The sequence below is a fragment of the Emydura macquarii genome, unplaced genomic scaffold (genome assembly GCF_026122565.2).
Source record: "Emydura macquarii macquarii isolate MOO-44397 ecotype Brisbane River unplaced genomic scaffold, CSIRO-AGI_Emac_v2 contig_719, whole genome shotgun sequence".
Lineage (NCBI taxonomy): Eukaryota > Metazoa > Chordata > Testudines > Chelidae > Emydura > Emydura macquarii.
In genome coordinates this window covers 3,714,072-3,729,222 of record NW_027130856.1, presented here as the reverse complement: position 1 = coordinate 3,729,222, position 15,151 = coordinate 3,714,072, and the positions used below count along the sequence as shown (strand labels likewise).

Sequence of the window (15,151 nt, the reverse complement as noted above, 5' to 3'; positions counted from 1 at the left end):
TGTTTAAAATGCTCTCTTTCTTGTTTTTGTTTTCTGTTTTTTTGTTATCCATGTAACTTTGATGTTTATCTTATATTTTGGACAAAGAATGTCTTTGTTGAAGATTTAACACCCTGACCTGTTCAATTAAGGTGTAAGAACTGATAAGTTGAATCCTCTGAGACATCCAATAGGGTTTCCAGGAAGATGAGAATTGATATTCAGAAAGATATTTCTAAAGGCATAAAACAAAAAGGGGAAAAAAACCTTCTTTAAAAACCTCACAACTTTCAGACCTTTTGCTATATCATAAATGGGTTTTTTAAAAAGGGCACAAACCAAATTAAAAAAAAAAACTTTTCACGTCACCTTTTAACACATGAAACATCTGTAAAAGCATCTCAAAAGGGAACATTTCCTCTTTGTATTTCCATCACTTTGAAATGAGACAGTGAAATTAACTGGCTGAGCAACTGCTACTAGAAAAATCAGATGCATCAAAAGAAATACAGTTATCACAATATTTCACATATGTTAAAGCTTACAGTTCCATCAGTGTCAGCTTTATTTTCTACTTGATATATACCAAAGCTGGCATACAATTTTAACTGATGAGGTAATGTCATTTTTAATTCAAAGAACCTTAAGCTGTCCACTTTAACTAGTGATATCATCTTTGCAGTAGTCTCACGGGACTTCATGTAAACATAAGTAATGTGTCCTAGATAGTTTGGATCATGGTTGTTAAAAATGACATTGGCCATCATGAAGACATTTTTTCTTTGATCTCTTTAAAATTGTCAGATATAGTTTATATTACTGCTATTTATTAGCCATTTCTGATTTATTAATATATCTCAGGACATTTCGATGTGCATGATAGAAGAATAAAAGGCTAAAGCAAATTAACAGCGTCATTTTAATGTCAGTTGTTGTAAGATATGAAACGTAAATGAAGTTGATAAATAAAAAGGCAATATGGATGAGATAAAGAAATACACTACTTCAGGCAGACAAAAGCCTTCCAATGTCTCAGCCCCTTTGTTATGATGAGAAATGGGCCCAAAACAAACAGTGGGTACTGAACACCACTAAATTGCAGGAAAGTTTGAATCTGGTTCTGTAAGTGACAGCTGTTCCCTGTCTCTATTAGGGGCTGATACCAATCTCCAGAATCATCCACCAATGAACCTTTGAAATCCTTGGATCTGGGCCAAGTCCTGCAGCTTTTCTTGATTCTTCTTCTTCTCTTTAATCTCTCTTATAAGGCACAGGCTTTCCTGTTGTTGAGCACTCTCAGCTTCCTTGAGTCAACTTTCCAGGATCAGGTCCTTGAAGATGGGATTTCTAGTTTAGAGGACTAAGAAACTTCGTAGAACCACTGTTGTCCCCAGGCAAAAACATTTACTATTAATCATTATTGAGAGATTTTTTTTAACTCCACTGATAATGTATATAGGAATCAAGCAGATATACAGAGGATGAGGGCCTAGCCCAAAATTGTTCAGTGAGCATATGCTATATGAATAGGAATGTTACAACACATTCATTTAAAACAACTTAAAACCAGGATATGTTCTAAAAGAACAAGTTTTCTCTGAGGGAAATTGTGTTGTAATTAAAGTGAGGACTGTAAAATTTGCTCAATTTCTGTCCAACTAACATGGAAAATGACATATTGTCTGCCAGTGGTCTGGAACATAGTTGAGTTTTGAACAAAATCAAATGTTTAGGGATTAATTTATTATTCTGTGGCCATATATTTAGAGGGTAGCGTACAGAAATCAAAGTATTGTTCATAGTGCCAGCCAAAAAGACATTTTGAATTCATAACAGAACTTCACAGTTTGAAAAGAATGCTATGCATTATGTATTGATAACACCACCATAGACAAAGGAACACAATTTAATAATACAGAATTGTACTCATGAGATTTCTTTCTTTTTTTTTTTTAATTGGTTACTTAAGCTGACATTGTCTGCAAGTATAATGGACGCCATTCTTCCTAATAGTTCCATGTTGCCAGATGATGTCTACAGACATGATGTAGTCCATTTTAATTATTTCATTTTGCTTACATCTCTCAGCATAATGTAGTTTCCAAGCAAGCTAGCATTTTTCTTGATTATCTATGTTGTGTAGCAATGGTTTCTAAATTAATTAAATCTCTTTCTTTCCTGGAAGTTAGGAGTTTCTTTCTTCCATTTATCCATCAGGTATGATTACGTCGAAGTGATTGATGGAGATAATGCAAATGGGCGTTTATGGGGAAAGTACTGTGGAAAAATTGCTCCCGCTCCTCTGGTGTCTTCGGGACCATTTCTCTTTATTAAATTTGTCTCTGATTATGAAACTCATGGAGCAGGATTTTCCATTCGCTATGAAGTTTTCAAAAGAGGTGAGCAAACAATTCACTTTTACGTAGCCCATGTATATGTGTTTTGTTTTGGGTTTTTTTCATGGAAAAGTTGATCATAATACTTGAGGACAAAAAGAGGAGTCTACTTCTTTTGAAAATACAAGAATTTGGTTGTAGATTAAAGTTTTATTGCTGGTGTCATCCAAACCCTAAGGCAGGCTGTCAGCTGGTGTAAATTGTCATTGTGCCAATGCACAAGCTCCATCTGAGGATCTACACCTCTGAACGTAATCTGAGAGCCTTCGGTGACTTTTTTTCTACAAAGTTGTTTATTTAGATTTTTTTTAGTTGTTGATTTTCTTTCCTTGGGTTGACTGTCAATGATTTATAATGTTTCCACCTTATCACACTGTAACCTTTGCAGTCCCTTGCTTATTTGGTTAGGGCTTTACTCTGCATTCCCAAAAGATAGCCATGGGCTGAGAATGGACCTAGCTACACATGGCCAGCAGATGATGGAAGCATCAGAATGGTGTCACTTTCCGTATTTGTTTTTTGGGAGGCAGCAGAAAGAGGCAGTTCACACCACTTTCAAGCACATCCTGGTAGCTGACTATATAGGAGCTTCAGTAAAGGATGCCAAGCATGGGCAGCTGTACGTGCAGAAGAAAACATCTGGGAGAGATGCTGCACGGGATTAATAGGCTCAGTAAAAGGTCCCCACTCTGATTCGTTCATTTGCTGAGTCACCGGCTGTAGGACGGTGAGATCATTTTTTGGCATTCACCTTAGCTGTAGTTGGATGGAGGTAGATAAATCACACATTAAGAAGCTAGGAGGCCCCAGAACAACACTGGATAATAAAGGCATAAATACACAAAGAGTGTAACTTTATAGCAACCAAGATTGCCTTTGACAACATAAGCATTTGGGGGCAGATTTTCAAAGTTCCCAAAGCTCAGAATTTCAAGTGCTCGCCATCTTTAAGTGAGACCACATTTTCAAAAAGAGCTTCCATTCATGCACCTCAGTCGGGCCACATTTTTAAATGTGCTCAGCTCCCAGCAGCCCCTATTGTGACTCCGATGGGCAGATTTTCAAAAGAATTCAGCACCAAATGCATTGAGCTCTTCTGAAAACCTGGTCACTTATTCGGGTGCCAAAAAGGGAGCTGACCTGTTTTGAAAATCTGTGCCCTAGATTTTTAGTGCTTGCTATTACTATACCTTTTCCCTTTAAAAAGAGTTAAAATACAAGTGCAAGAAAAAGCAACTGCAAAAATGACCTGGGAACAAGCTGTTTTTGAAAGTGAACATTTTCAGACAGACACCTTTTCATAATAGTCTAGTGACAACACAGTACGCTAACAAGAACATTGTATTTATTTCCCCCTGTGATCATCTAACTCTCATACTGATATGCATTAGCTATGTGAAGGTAACATTACAAATAACATTTTACACACACAAAAGTCAGGACACTCAGAATTATGGCTCCCAAAGCAACTTTAACTCTGGCTCATGCTACATATACCTAATATTAAGGCACAAGAGTTATCACCACGTACGTTGGAGGAAAATATTACATATGTGCAAAGGGTATGAGTTACTGTTGCTGTGGGGACATGAATATTGAATTTCCTGATTTTGAGCATTTAGTATCTCCCAGATAATGTTGAATTAATATATGTATTAAATGCATACTCTACGTATTGAGCAAATAAATAAATAAATAAATGTCAAATAAAGCGGATCAGTATAATTCTGTTATATAGATACCTACTAACATGACTAACCTGATCTTATTAGTCAGATACGTGCCATAAGATATACTTTCTCGCTATACAGGCATGAAATGAAAGATCAGATACAAGATCCAGACCCCAACCAGTATGGTATAAATGACATATGCGGTGCTGAGCTTCACTGCAATAGACTTAGGGACATGAAAAACCCTTTGCTGTGTGCTTATAAGGGCATCCTTAACTCATGAAAGTTGTGTTACCTCACCTGTATCACACATATAGGGCTAATTTTGTACCTGGTGTTGCGTAGGCTCCAGGACCAGGGACCCACTACTCAGATCCTAAGCAGAGAAACTTATCCTCAGCAGCAGCCACACAGAAGATCCAGACACACCCCATGCCTGGTGGTGGAGTCTGAGACTTTATGTGACAGGAGGGTGAGCAAGGGAGTGATGTTGGGGAAAGAGGTGTTGCCTGATAGCTAGGATTCCAAACTAAGCCCTGGCCTACACTAGAAAATTAGATCGTTTTAACAATGCCAGTGAGGAGTGAGTTAAGCCAGTGAGCAGTAGAGTTAAGCCTAACCTCCCATGTAGACAGTGCTAGGCTGACGGAAGAGTTCTTCCATCAACCTGGCTACCACTTCCCAGGAGGTAGATTACCTATGCTGATGGGAGAGCCGCTCCCATCAGCATAGGTAGTGTCTCCACTGAAGCTCTACAACTACAGCAGTGCCGCTGTAGCGTTTTAAGTGTAGACAAGCCCTAAGAAGCCAGCTAAAAGCTCTGAAATGAAGCTGTCAGCCAGGAAGGACAGGGGGCCATCATGCTAAAAGATATCCCCTTCCTAGGAATAGGCAAAGGAAGTGGAAGTGGGTAGCTGAGACCTCTGGTACCCTCTCTCTCTCTCTCACACCCACAATCATGTGCATAGCCTCCCCCAGCTCAGAACTGGCTATCCGATGGTTGCCTCTGACAAACCCTTTATCTCTGCTTCCTCCCCTGTATCTCTACTGTGTATGGCGGTCACTACAGCCTCGAAGCTGGTTTTACTCCTGTAGTCCCTGCACAGGGAAAATAGAGGACTAAGATCTGTGGAGGAATGTGGCATATTGGTGAGGGATCTCATTTAAATGAACTTTGTGCCTCTTGTACCACAGTGGTTTGAACATGCTCGGAATGAGCCAGGATACTTCTAAGATAACAGGTGTCAGGATAAAGGCTTGCCTAAGACTCCTGCATACCACAGGTCAGGATTTGGTTCCTTAGTTTTAATACAACAATAAAGACAATGACTGACATTTGGTATAGCACCTTTCATTTAGATTCCAGGGGGATCACAAAGCACTTCACAGAACAAAGGCATAGACAGAAATTACTGCAGTGTAATGCGTCACCTGTGAGGGGAAGAGTAGCAACTGTTTAACTGCAACAGCAGCACTACGCAACAGTGTATGACTGAGAGTGAAGATGAATTCTCTATTCCATGGAAACTGGAAAGGGAATTTTAAATATAGGCAAAATGTAATTTCCGAGATAAGAATCGGCCGTGCCTTTTGGGGCTTTCATATCAGCATTCTTCCAAAATGTGTCAGGAGCCCTTTTAAAGGCCACAGGTGTTCAGGAGCTAAAATTAACATCTAATGTTTGTGTCTGATTAAGGACTAAAATCCGTGAGCTAACCCTCCAGATCTACCTATCTCCTAAATGTTGAGTTTACTTAGAGGGTTGCCAAATCAACGTGATGTAGTATGTTTTTCCATCATTTTCAAAAGCACCATTTCTTATGATGTGGTAGGCATTCATATGCCTCTGTGTGCAACAAGCCAGACTGTTTTCAGTAAGCGACTTAGGTTAAGGACTGGAAATTCTCTAGGGCTCCCCTTGTTGAGTTTGCTGACATCATTCCCCCAAGGAGTAGGGCATCCTCATATGGGGTCCAGGATCCAAAATCTGCAAACTCCTCAGTAGTCATGCAGCATTTATATTAGGTGACGTCTATGATATGCAGCCAAGGCCATCCATGTGAGTTTGTGTTGGCTCTCTGTTCCCTGTGGTCCTTACCTGGCTCCATGGCACAACTGCCCCATTTGGCTCCTGCTACCAAACTCCCAAGACAGCCACTGTCCCCCAAGCCCCTACCTTTCCCTATCCCACTCTCCATTAAAAGCAGAGGTAGGAAAGCATCTATGTTAATGTAAACCACGTTCAATCTATGTTGTGCTCTGTCCCCCTCTAATGATTGCTAGGCCACTTAGAGATTGATGAGCAGGGATCTTAGAAATCCATTTGCCATGGAAAAAAACGCGGAATTTGCATTTTTACGGAGAACCTTTAGTTTTTACATTTTGTGAAAAAATAAAAACATATATTAATTTCTAACTAAATTTTACTGAAAGTAACAATGTCACCTATTCAGTGTGTACAACCTTCCTCTTGTGGTTGATTTTTGAATGCACTTTAAAATTACAATGGAACCCCGTTTTTGCAATCTAATTGGGATTAGGGCCAGATCAGATAATAAAAAATTCAGATAATCAGGAGAATTGGCAAAGAGCTTTCTATCCCTTATTTTAAGATGTCAGTGGGGGTCAATTAATAGAGAGAGATGGATAATGGAAGCTTGGCTAAAAGGGATCCTACTGTATATCAATAAAACTGTTCAATGATACCTATATGTATTGTGGCTAGGGAAGCTGTAGTACAATGATTCATTATAATTGTGGGAAAAAGTGGATTTTTATGGTTTTTTTAATCAGAGAATTTTGGGGGTTTTTAATAAAGGAAAATTAGGATCCCTGTTGATGAGCCTAAAAGAGAACTGGCTCTTTTAACACCAATAGTTGAGGTTCAGGCATTAAGATCCCGAGGTCCCAGGTTTGGTCCCATTGCCAACAATTTACCCAGGGGCATCAACAGTACATTAATATAGACATATAGGCAGTGCTTGATCCCCACGCCCAACACACCTGCAGAGCTGGAATCCCGTAGAAAGCTTTCTGTGGGATCTGACTGTTCAACATAGGAATGGTGATGAACAGACCCCTGAAGTGGTGAATGGGACACTCAAATGGGACACTGAAGAATGGAGAAATGTGACCTGCCAGCAAGAGACCAGCTAAGGAATTTGTCCTTTCCATTCATGAAGGCAGATGCAGTGAGTTGGCCTTTTATATTTGCCCCATTGTCATCCTTTGCTCAACCAGCAACAGTTTTTGGAACACCAAATTATGCCAAGACTGGTACTTTGGGGAAGGTTACTGTATCAACATTGGTATTAGGTGACTTTTAGCAACACTGCGGCCGTAATCACACAGTTTATCATGCCTTCACTAACAGCAACACTTTACTGGTGCACCTGTGTCAACACCACTCAGAATGAGTCACTCACCCTTGGTACATATACGAATTACCTTTCACATTTAGTTTGTCAAAGAGGCATAGGTCACATCTGGCAGAGTTACTGAGTCACTGCTGTAGGAATCTGAAACCACTACTCCCTCTACTGAATTCACTCACCCGCTTTTGTAAAACATTCTCTTTCTCCAATAAAAGGCTGTCAACCTTAAAATTTAAAGATTTAAGCTTGAAGGGACTATAATTATTTCTCTAGGGCTCGGTCGAGATTTCTGCAGCTTACTCTTTCATTGTTCCCACATGACTTCGTATTTGTCATCATTTTTTTTTCTAGAGCTGGCACAAGTTTTCATATTGCTCTGCACAAATTGAAAATTGGAGATCACACAATAAATGTGAATTACTTTTTAATCCCTGACTATCAATAATAAGAACAAGCTGGCTGAATGATTAATACAGTGATTAAAATGAGGTGTTTCATTGAAAAGCCATTTTGCTGTTAGAAAGACAAAATGACCTAATTTGTTTTCTAGTTAACCAGCTTGCTTTGTAGGATAGTGTTAAGTTAAGTATTTTTCTTTGTCATACAGGACCTGAGTGTTCCAGAAACTTTACTTCACCCAGTGGAGTGATAAAATCTCCAGGATTCCCGGAAAAATATCCCAATAGCCTTGAATGCACATACATTGTCTTTGCACCAAAGATGTCAGAGATTATGCTGGAATTTGAAAGCTTTGAACTAGAACCTGATTCAAATCCTCCAGGAGGAGTGTTCTGTCGGTATGACCGATTAGAAATCTGGGATGGATTCCCTGAGGGTAAGAGAAAAATGAACTGCAGTATACAGAAACATTACTCCACGGTGGGCTTCAGAAGGCATATTGTCATATTTTTAAATATTGTATTACAGAGGTCTTCATTTGATTTAAACAAAATCAGTTGAATTAAAGGGGTGGGGAAATACACTTTAATTGCACACAATGCTACACATGATTAGCACAAAACAGTGTGCATGGTGTTTTACAAACTGTTCTTAATGTCAAAGAATTGGCTCTGGACCACATTTTGGCCTCAGATACAACATGCAACTCCCATTAATTTCATCAAAGGCAGAACAGGGACTTCTATGCTAAAATAATTTAGACAGGGAAGCCTTATTGTGCACTGAAACTTTGTGCACTAATTCAGAGAGTACATGTGTACTATATGATGATATCCTGCAGTTTGCTGCTGCTATTGCTTTGAGTTTACTGGAGTTTAACATATGGTAGGTTTCCCTTAGGTTGAGCACTTCCCCTTAGGTTGCACACATCAGAACTTGGCAGTCCTTAGGAATCATACAAGCAGTAATGTGCAACCAACTGTTCTTGATGCCTTTTACAAGCTTTTTGTGTGTGCCATAAGCAGCTAAAGAAAGGCATATTTCAGTTGTCCTTTTTCCTCTGTATTTTGTAATGTAAAGCCAAATAGACAGAACTTGTCTCACTGTATAGTGCAGTAACGAAAGCTATTGCCCTTTTCTATTGGTATCATAACCTGCTTTGAAGGATGTTTTCTTTGAGTTTATGAACAGTAGTGAGTAGGCTTTTACAAACCATTAATACTTTACAGTAATAACATTTTGTTTTAATGGAAACGTTTAACATTTGAAATCCACCTTAGTAATAGCTTTATGTGTTTCTCCAGCCAGATCTATTTTTCACCACAAGCATGTTTACACATTTGGGAAAGAGTGCCATTTTTATAAAAGCTTTTGTTCCTGTTACAGTAAATAGGTATCTGTTTTTATGTATGTTTGTGTATTTCCTCTTGTTTTCTGTGTCATAGGTTTATCATGGTTCTCTTAAACATTTTCCAGTAAGTGTCAAGGGAAGAGCCAAAAGAGTGTCTGACAGACTATTCAATATTTAATTCCCCAGTTGGGAAAACAGAATTATAACAATATTATAACAATGTCTGGAACATTTAATAATAGGCATATTTGCATATAGCCCAAATCTTTCTGGTCTAAATTCCTGTAAAAATTTAATTTAAAATGACATGCAAAAAGAAGACCCAATCAACCAACTTATATGGAATATTTTCAGAAAGAAAAGCTTTATTATTCATGTCAAGGGATTTTCAAAGTGGCAATTTTCTGGTTGAAGAAAATGACTGAGCCAAACTGAAGAACAATTAACAACAAGTGTTATCAGCCTTCCAATTTACTCATGGTTCAAAACTATGTTTGACTCTCTTCTTAAGAAGCAGGATTCTGTCATCTGATAAATATGTTTACATATAGTTTAGTTGACCCTGCCTTGTAGGCCACAGTGAAATATCTCCTCACATACATTCTGTTGGGGGTTGTGATAGTTCTAGGAACCTTTTTGAAACATCATTCATAGGAGGATGACTCTTCAGCCAGCAGAATTTATCCTCCTTTCATATTCTATCACAAAATATGTATAAAGACTGAAGCTATTTTTGCTGTTAAAATTAGTATTTATTATTTATTTGTTTTGCAGTACATTTTAGAGACCCCAGTAAGGTATCAGGGTCTCCATTGTTCCAAGCTGTGTACATATGTGTAGTAACAAGACAGTGTCTGCCTCCAAAAGCCTAGGAAAACAACAAGACTGCAGACAGTTGAGAACAAATACACTAGGGTAGATTTATGTGGTACTTTAACATAGGCATTATCTGAAAAAGATGTTTGGGAAAACACAGGAATTACAATTGTGGGCACGTAACCCAGCCCCTAAGCAACATATGTATGGCTTGTTTTGCATGTGCTAGAAAAGGATTTGAAGTGGGTTAAAATAAATGTTAAATGGAATTTTATTGGACAGTTTTGTGGGAAATATTTGTAGCTGCAGCCATAGTTACAGGTTTAAGTAGATAGCTGCCTAGGACATCATGCAAAAGAGAACATCAGAATAGAGCTGGGACAGTTTACGGCACGAGAACTGGATGGGAACTGGATTTTCCATTTTGTAGGAAATTCAAGGATTATAATTTTTTTCCAGTTTGAAAGAGAAACAATTTGAAATTTCCCATCAAATGAAATTTCAAAAGAAATTTTGTTTTGGGTCAATCAGAACATTTAATTCGGATAAAATTCCAGTGCTTCACTACAATTTCAGTGCTGTACAGTATAGTATAAAATAGTATTCTACAGTAAGGAATTGAAATGAAAAGGTGTTTCAAAACAGAAAATTGAAATGTTCTATGCCAAAAAGGTCAAACAGAACATTTTGACCATAGCAGAATGCTCCATTCTGACTTTTATTTTTTCAAAATAAAATGTCATTGAAATCAGCATATCTGTGAAACAATTTGCTTTTGATGAATAGGTATTTTCCATTGGAAGAACCTTCCGTCAGAAAATTTCTGACCAGCTATAATGCTCACTCATGATCAGGCTAGTCTCAGAAAGATCTTTCATAGTCATGGAGTTTCAGACCAGCTGAACTTCCATACCCCTCCAGCTGCTTGATTCTGGCAGGAGCTGAGCACTCTGACCTTGATTTTGCAAAGCAATTAAGTATGTGCTTATCTTTAAGCATATGAGTGATCTCACTGACTTCAAAGAACTTCAATGGGGAAGCTCATGTGTTTACATTTAAGCATGAGCATAAGTGCTTTGCTGGGAACAAGGCCAGACTGCTTAGCACCCTGCAAGATAGCACTGTTTGCAGAACTGTATGTGGTGGGCATCTTTAGGTCTCAGGTGTGCTGCTCTTTAACACAGCAGCAGCTGATGCAAACCATTCTGGGGAATATCTGGAAACTAAAGTCAACTCTTGCAAATGACTGAGCAGACACAAGGCCATCTTTTCAAAGGAGGAAATGATACAGGGCACTGAGTGGGTGGGTGTGAGCAGAGGAGCAAAGGAGCAGTAGGTCAGTATGTGATTTTGTGTTGGGAAGGGAGATACCTAAAACTGTCTTTGCCTCTTAAGCACAAATGTACCTAAGGCTGAGCGCAATCCATTGATGACTTCCAAGAAAAATAGTTCACTCAAAACCATGAAGAGCTGAAGTGATGAATTGCACATATTCATCATACAGCTTTCTTTGAAGCTTTATGGATTGCCTTCCATAGGCTCAAAAGTAATTTAAAGAAGTTTACATATGTTTTGAGAACCACAGGCTAAGCATTACTGCTCTGGTCAATACCACAAGTGCTTGCACTGAATTATAGAACTAAAAACACTTTGCTATCCTTGTTCACATCAGTGCAAATGAAGGATGCCATTAATCTAGCTGCTTGCTTTTTCTTTTTCTTTTTTTTTCTTGTGGTCGTTCTCTAAACTGGTGATAGCCTTTAAGGAATAGTATGTAACAGCTCATTTTTGACTGCTGGATGTGCTAGGAGAGGTGTTCATTTTTCAAATTCCATTAGGCACCCTAAACACTCAATTATATGTAAATGTTTAGTCAACAAAAAAACGCTGCTATCCTGTGAAATATTGTATATGGCATACTGTACACTTCAAAAAGCAAATTTTAAAGAGCATTACGGTGGCGATTTAACTTACATTTTAAATTAGTATTTTTAGATGGATATCACTGACACTCTTTTTCAATGGATTTAAGCAAGATATGAATTTGGCCCATTGGGCCAATGTGAAAGGCAATGAAAAGTGCGTAAAGCATACAACATTGAGGTGAGTATGACGGCCACAAGGGAAAACAATAGATCTTAAGCTCTACATCTCTTCTGTGGCTTCACCTGTACAGAGAGAAAAAAGAGGCACAACTAGGAATAGACTTCCTAGTGAGTGTGTTAAATCAAACTAGGCATGCACAGCAAATGCTGAAATCCATGATATGTACATACTCAGAACATCCCAGGAATTTATTCTAGCTTTAAACTGGAATGGGCCAAACCAGTGTCTGCATTTTGGGATGGTTCTGCAAAATAATTTTTTGCTGCCCCTCCAACCCTTTAGCCTAAACGTAATTAATTCCTTTCCACTGTTATCACACCAGTTCAGTGCAGAATAGCTGACAAAGGAGGCAGGAATCTCCTGGGACAGATAGAGCATAGGCATCCAAGTGGGTAAAGCAGGGAGGGCTCTCACAAATGCCTCTGCTCTTTTGGCAATGTCAGAAATATCGTCTGATGAGTATAGATCAATTCCAAGTCTACACTTCAAACTGGGGATGTGATTCCCAGTTTGGGAAGACAAAGGGCTTGTCTATACTTACCTCCGAGATTTGGCAGCAGTTGACCGGAGTTACGCAAGCTACGCAAAAACTTGTGTAACTCCCGTCAACTTCTCTGCTTCTGTTCTGCACTCTGCTTCACTGCACTGCGCCGATGGAAACCACGTTCCCATTGACGCAGTGCTACGCCACTTGAGAAGGTGGTCTTACTACCTCGATTTCTGGATCAACTGAGCGGGTCTTCACTGACCGCTCAGTCGATCCAGCGAAATCAATCTGATGGCAGCGAATTTGCCGCCGTCAGTGAAGACGTAGCCATAGTCACACGGCCTGTGATTGAGCTAGGGCTCCAAAAATGACATTGTAGCTATGGCAGTGTGAGCTGCAGGAGGGGCTAGCCACCCTGAGTACATGCCTATAGTCTCAGACAGGTTCGTACGTAGGGCGGCTAGCCCCTTCCGGTGCTCACACTGGCACAGCTACACTTTTTAGCATACTAGCTTGATCAGAATACATCTCTTTGAGCTGGGAATCACACCCCCAGCTCAAAAGTGTAGACATACCCCAAGTGACACACATTTGGACCAGGTCCTCATGTGGGGTGCCAACGAAATGACATGAATTCCTATTGCTGGATGCTATAAACAGATTTCTAGGCCTAATCTCCAGCAGGACCAATTCAGACTATAATTCTAGTGTCAACAGCTCAGACTTCAGGTGCATTCTTCTGTCTGGATTTTGGGAGAGCCTTCCCCATTTTGAAGTGTATGTCACATACAGCATAAGTGAGAATTTGCTCCCTCACTCCTAAATGGGAAGGATTAGTAGGACACTACAAGAAATAGAGACACATTCCATCTAAATAAGCAATCATATTGTCTCTTGGATTACTGCTCAAGCTATTTTCTCCACAGCGTATTATTTGGTGTGGTGACTCTTTACACATTATTAAGTAATTCATTGTCATTCAGAAGTCTGCAAGACTTAAATGGAAAAAAACCCCCTCAAAGTATGGTAGGTATTTATATAGGAAAAATAAGAACCTCTATTTAATCTAGTTCTGCTAGGATCAATATTGCATTAGTTCAGTAGGTTAAGGCTTACATGTTGTGTAAGAAAATTCAATACCTCTTTGTATCATGTTTTGCAAAGCCTTTGGCTCCTGAATCTACACAGCTAGCAAAGAGAATAGGACTGTGATATCCAGAGGCAATATTCAGAAGAATGCAGAGTTACCAAGTATGTCTTAAAAATTATAAGCCAGTGAGTCATGGTGAATCTGAAAGTATGAGTCTGCTTTAAACAAAGTTCTCTTCTGTTTGCCATTCAAAGGGTCCTTCCCTGCAGGAAATGGGCAGGGGGAGATGCTGAATGCCATAACATGGAGGCCACATCTCTCCTGTTCTCTTGCAGTCCTCGGCAAAGTTAGTGATTACAATGATCAAAGGCCATAGTGGGAAGGAGCTGTTTGCTCATCCAAGAAAAAAAGACAATGAAGGGGCAGGCTGTATCCAGACTGTAGAGATTTTTTTTAAAGGTAGTAACACTAGTGCTCCAGAAGAACAACTTCCTCATTTCAGATAAGTGGTTAAATCATAATGGTTTCATGGTTTCTAGGGCAGAAAAGAATCCATCTTATGTCCTCTGCAGGGTGTTCCATTACATCTCTACATCCTGAGCAACCATAGTGCAAAAAGGGGTTGAGTTGGCTGGTGACTATTTATTTTAAATGTGATGGCATTGCCAAGGCAACTGGAAGCTGATTCTATAAGAGACTGTGGCCAGAAGATAATAATAAAAAAAAACTCTACATTGGCAGAAGGTGCTACATCATCTAAGCTGCTTCCTTCTGGCAGCACTGGAGAAGTGTGGCTAGTATTGTGAGGTTTATCCAAGTTGAAACTGTTTTATTTGCTGGCAAAAACCAGTGTATTTCTAGAGAAATTATGTTAGCTGATGTTTTTCCTTGCATTTTTCACAATTAAGCTTTTTAAACATTTGAGATTTTAAACTGAAAACTAACCAGGCTTCCAACAATGATGATGATGAGGCAGTGTGTTAATTTAGGTCTGAAAGGCTGAATGTGTCGTTTTATGGCCTGCCAGTATTATAGCTAAGTTTTTGCGTAGACCCTAGTACTACCTTCAGTCAATGTTTAATAGCAGAGATTTATCACTAGTTCACTAGTTTAGGGCTTCATCCAAGAGGGATGCACAAGCACGGGAAGGCCTCATATGCTGGCTATGCATTAGACAGATTAGTGAAGGGGGAGAAATCATCACACTGCACAAGCCGAAGAGAAAAATCCCAGGATTTGGTTTTTAACTTTCAAAGTAGAATGAATATCTCTAAGGAATTCCAAAGCAATAGGTGGGGGAAATGTTCATACTTCATTTTATTTTATTTTTTCTTGCAGTGTTTAAGCAAAGGGGAGAAAAGAGCTGCTAGAAGCTGTTGAAAGCACAAATAGGAGGGACAAGGGTCATTCATTGATCACTATGCAATTGCTAGAGAAAAAACATTTTTCCAAATTTGCTGAAAAACTAATGACACATTGT

The 15,151-nt window shown here is 39.1% G+C and overlaps 1 protein-coding gene across 2 annotated transcripts in view; it reads left to right on the top strand.

Moving 5' to 3' along the window:
• Window positions 1-15,151, top strand: part of NRP1 (neuropilin 1) — a 122,252-nt gene that overhangs the window by 46,564 nt on the left and 60,537 nt on the right. For both annotated transcript variants that reach the window (XM_067542618.1, XM_067542617.1), the window contains exons 3-4: window positions 2,197-2,378; window positions 8,030-8,257. In XM_067542618.1, the coding sequence (XP_067398719.1) occupies window positions 2,197-2,378; window positions 8,030-8,257 (410 nt within the window). The remainder of the gene's footprint in view (window positions 1-2,196; window positions 2,379-8,029; window positions 8,258-15,151) is intronic.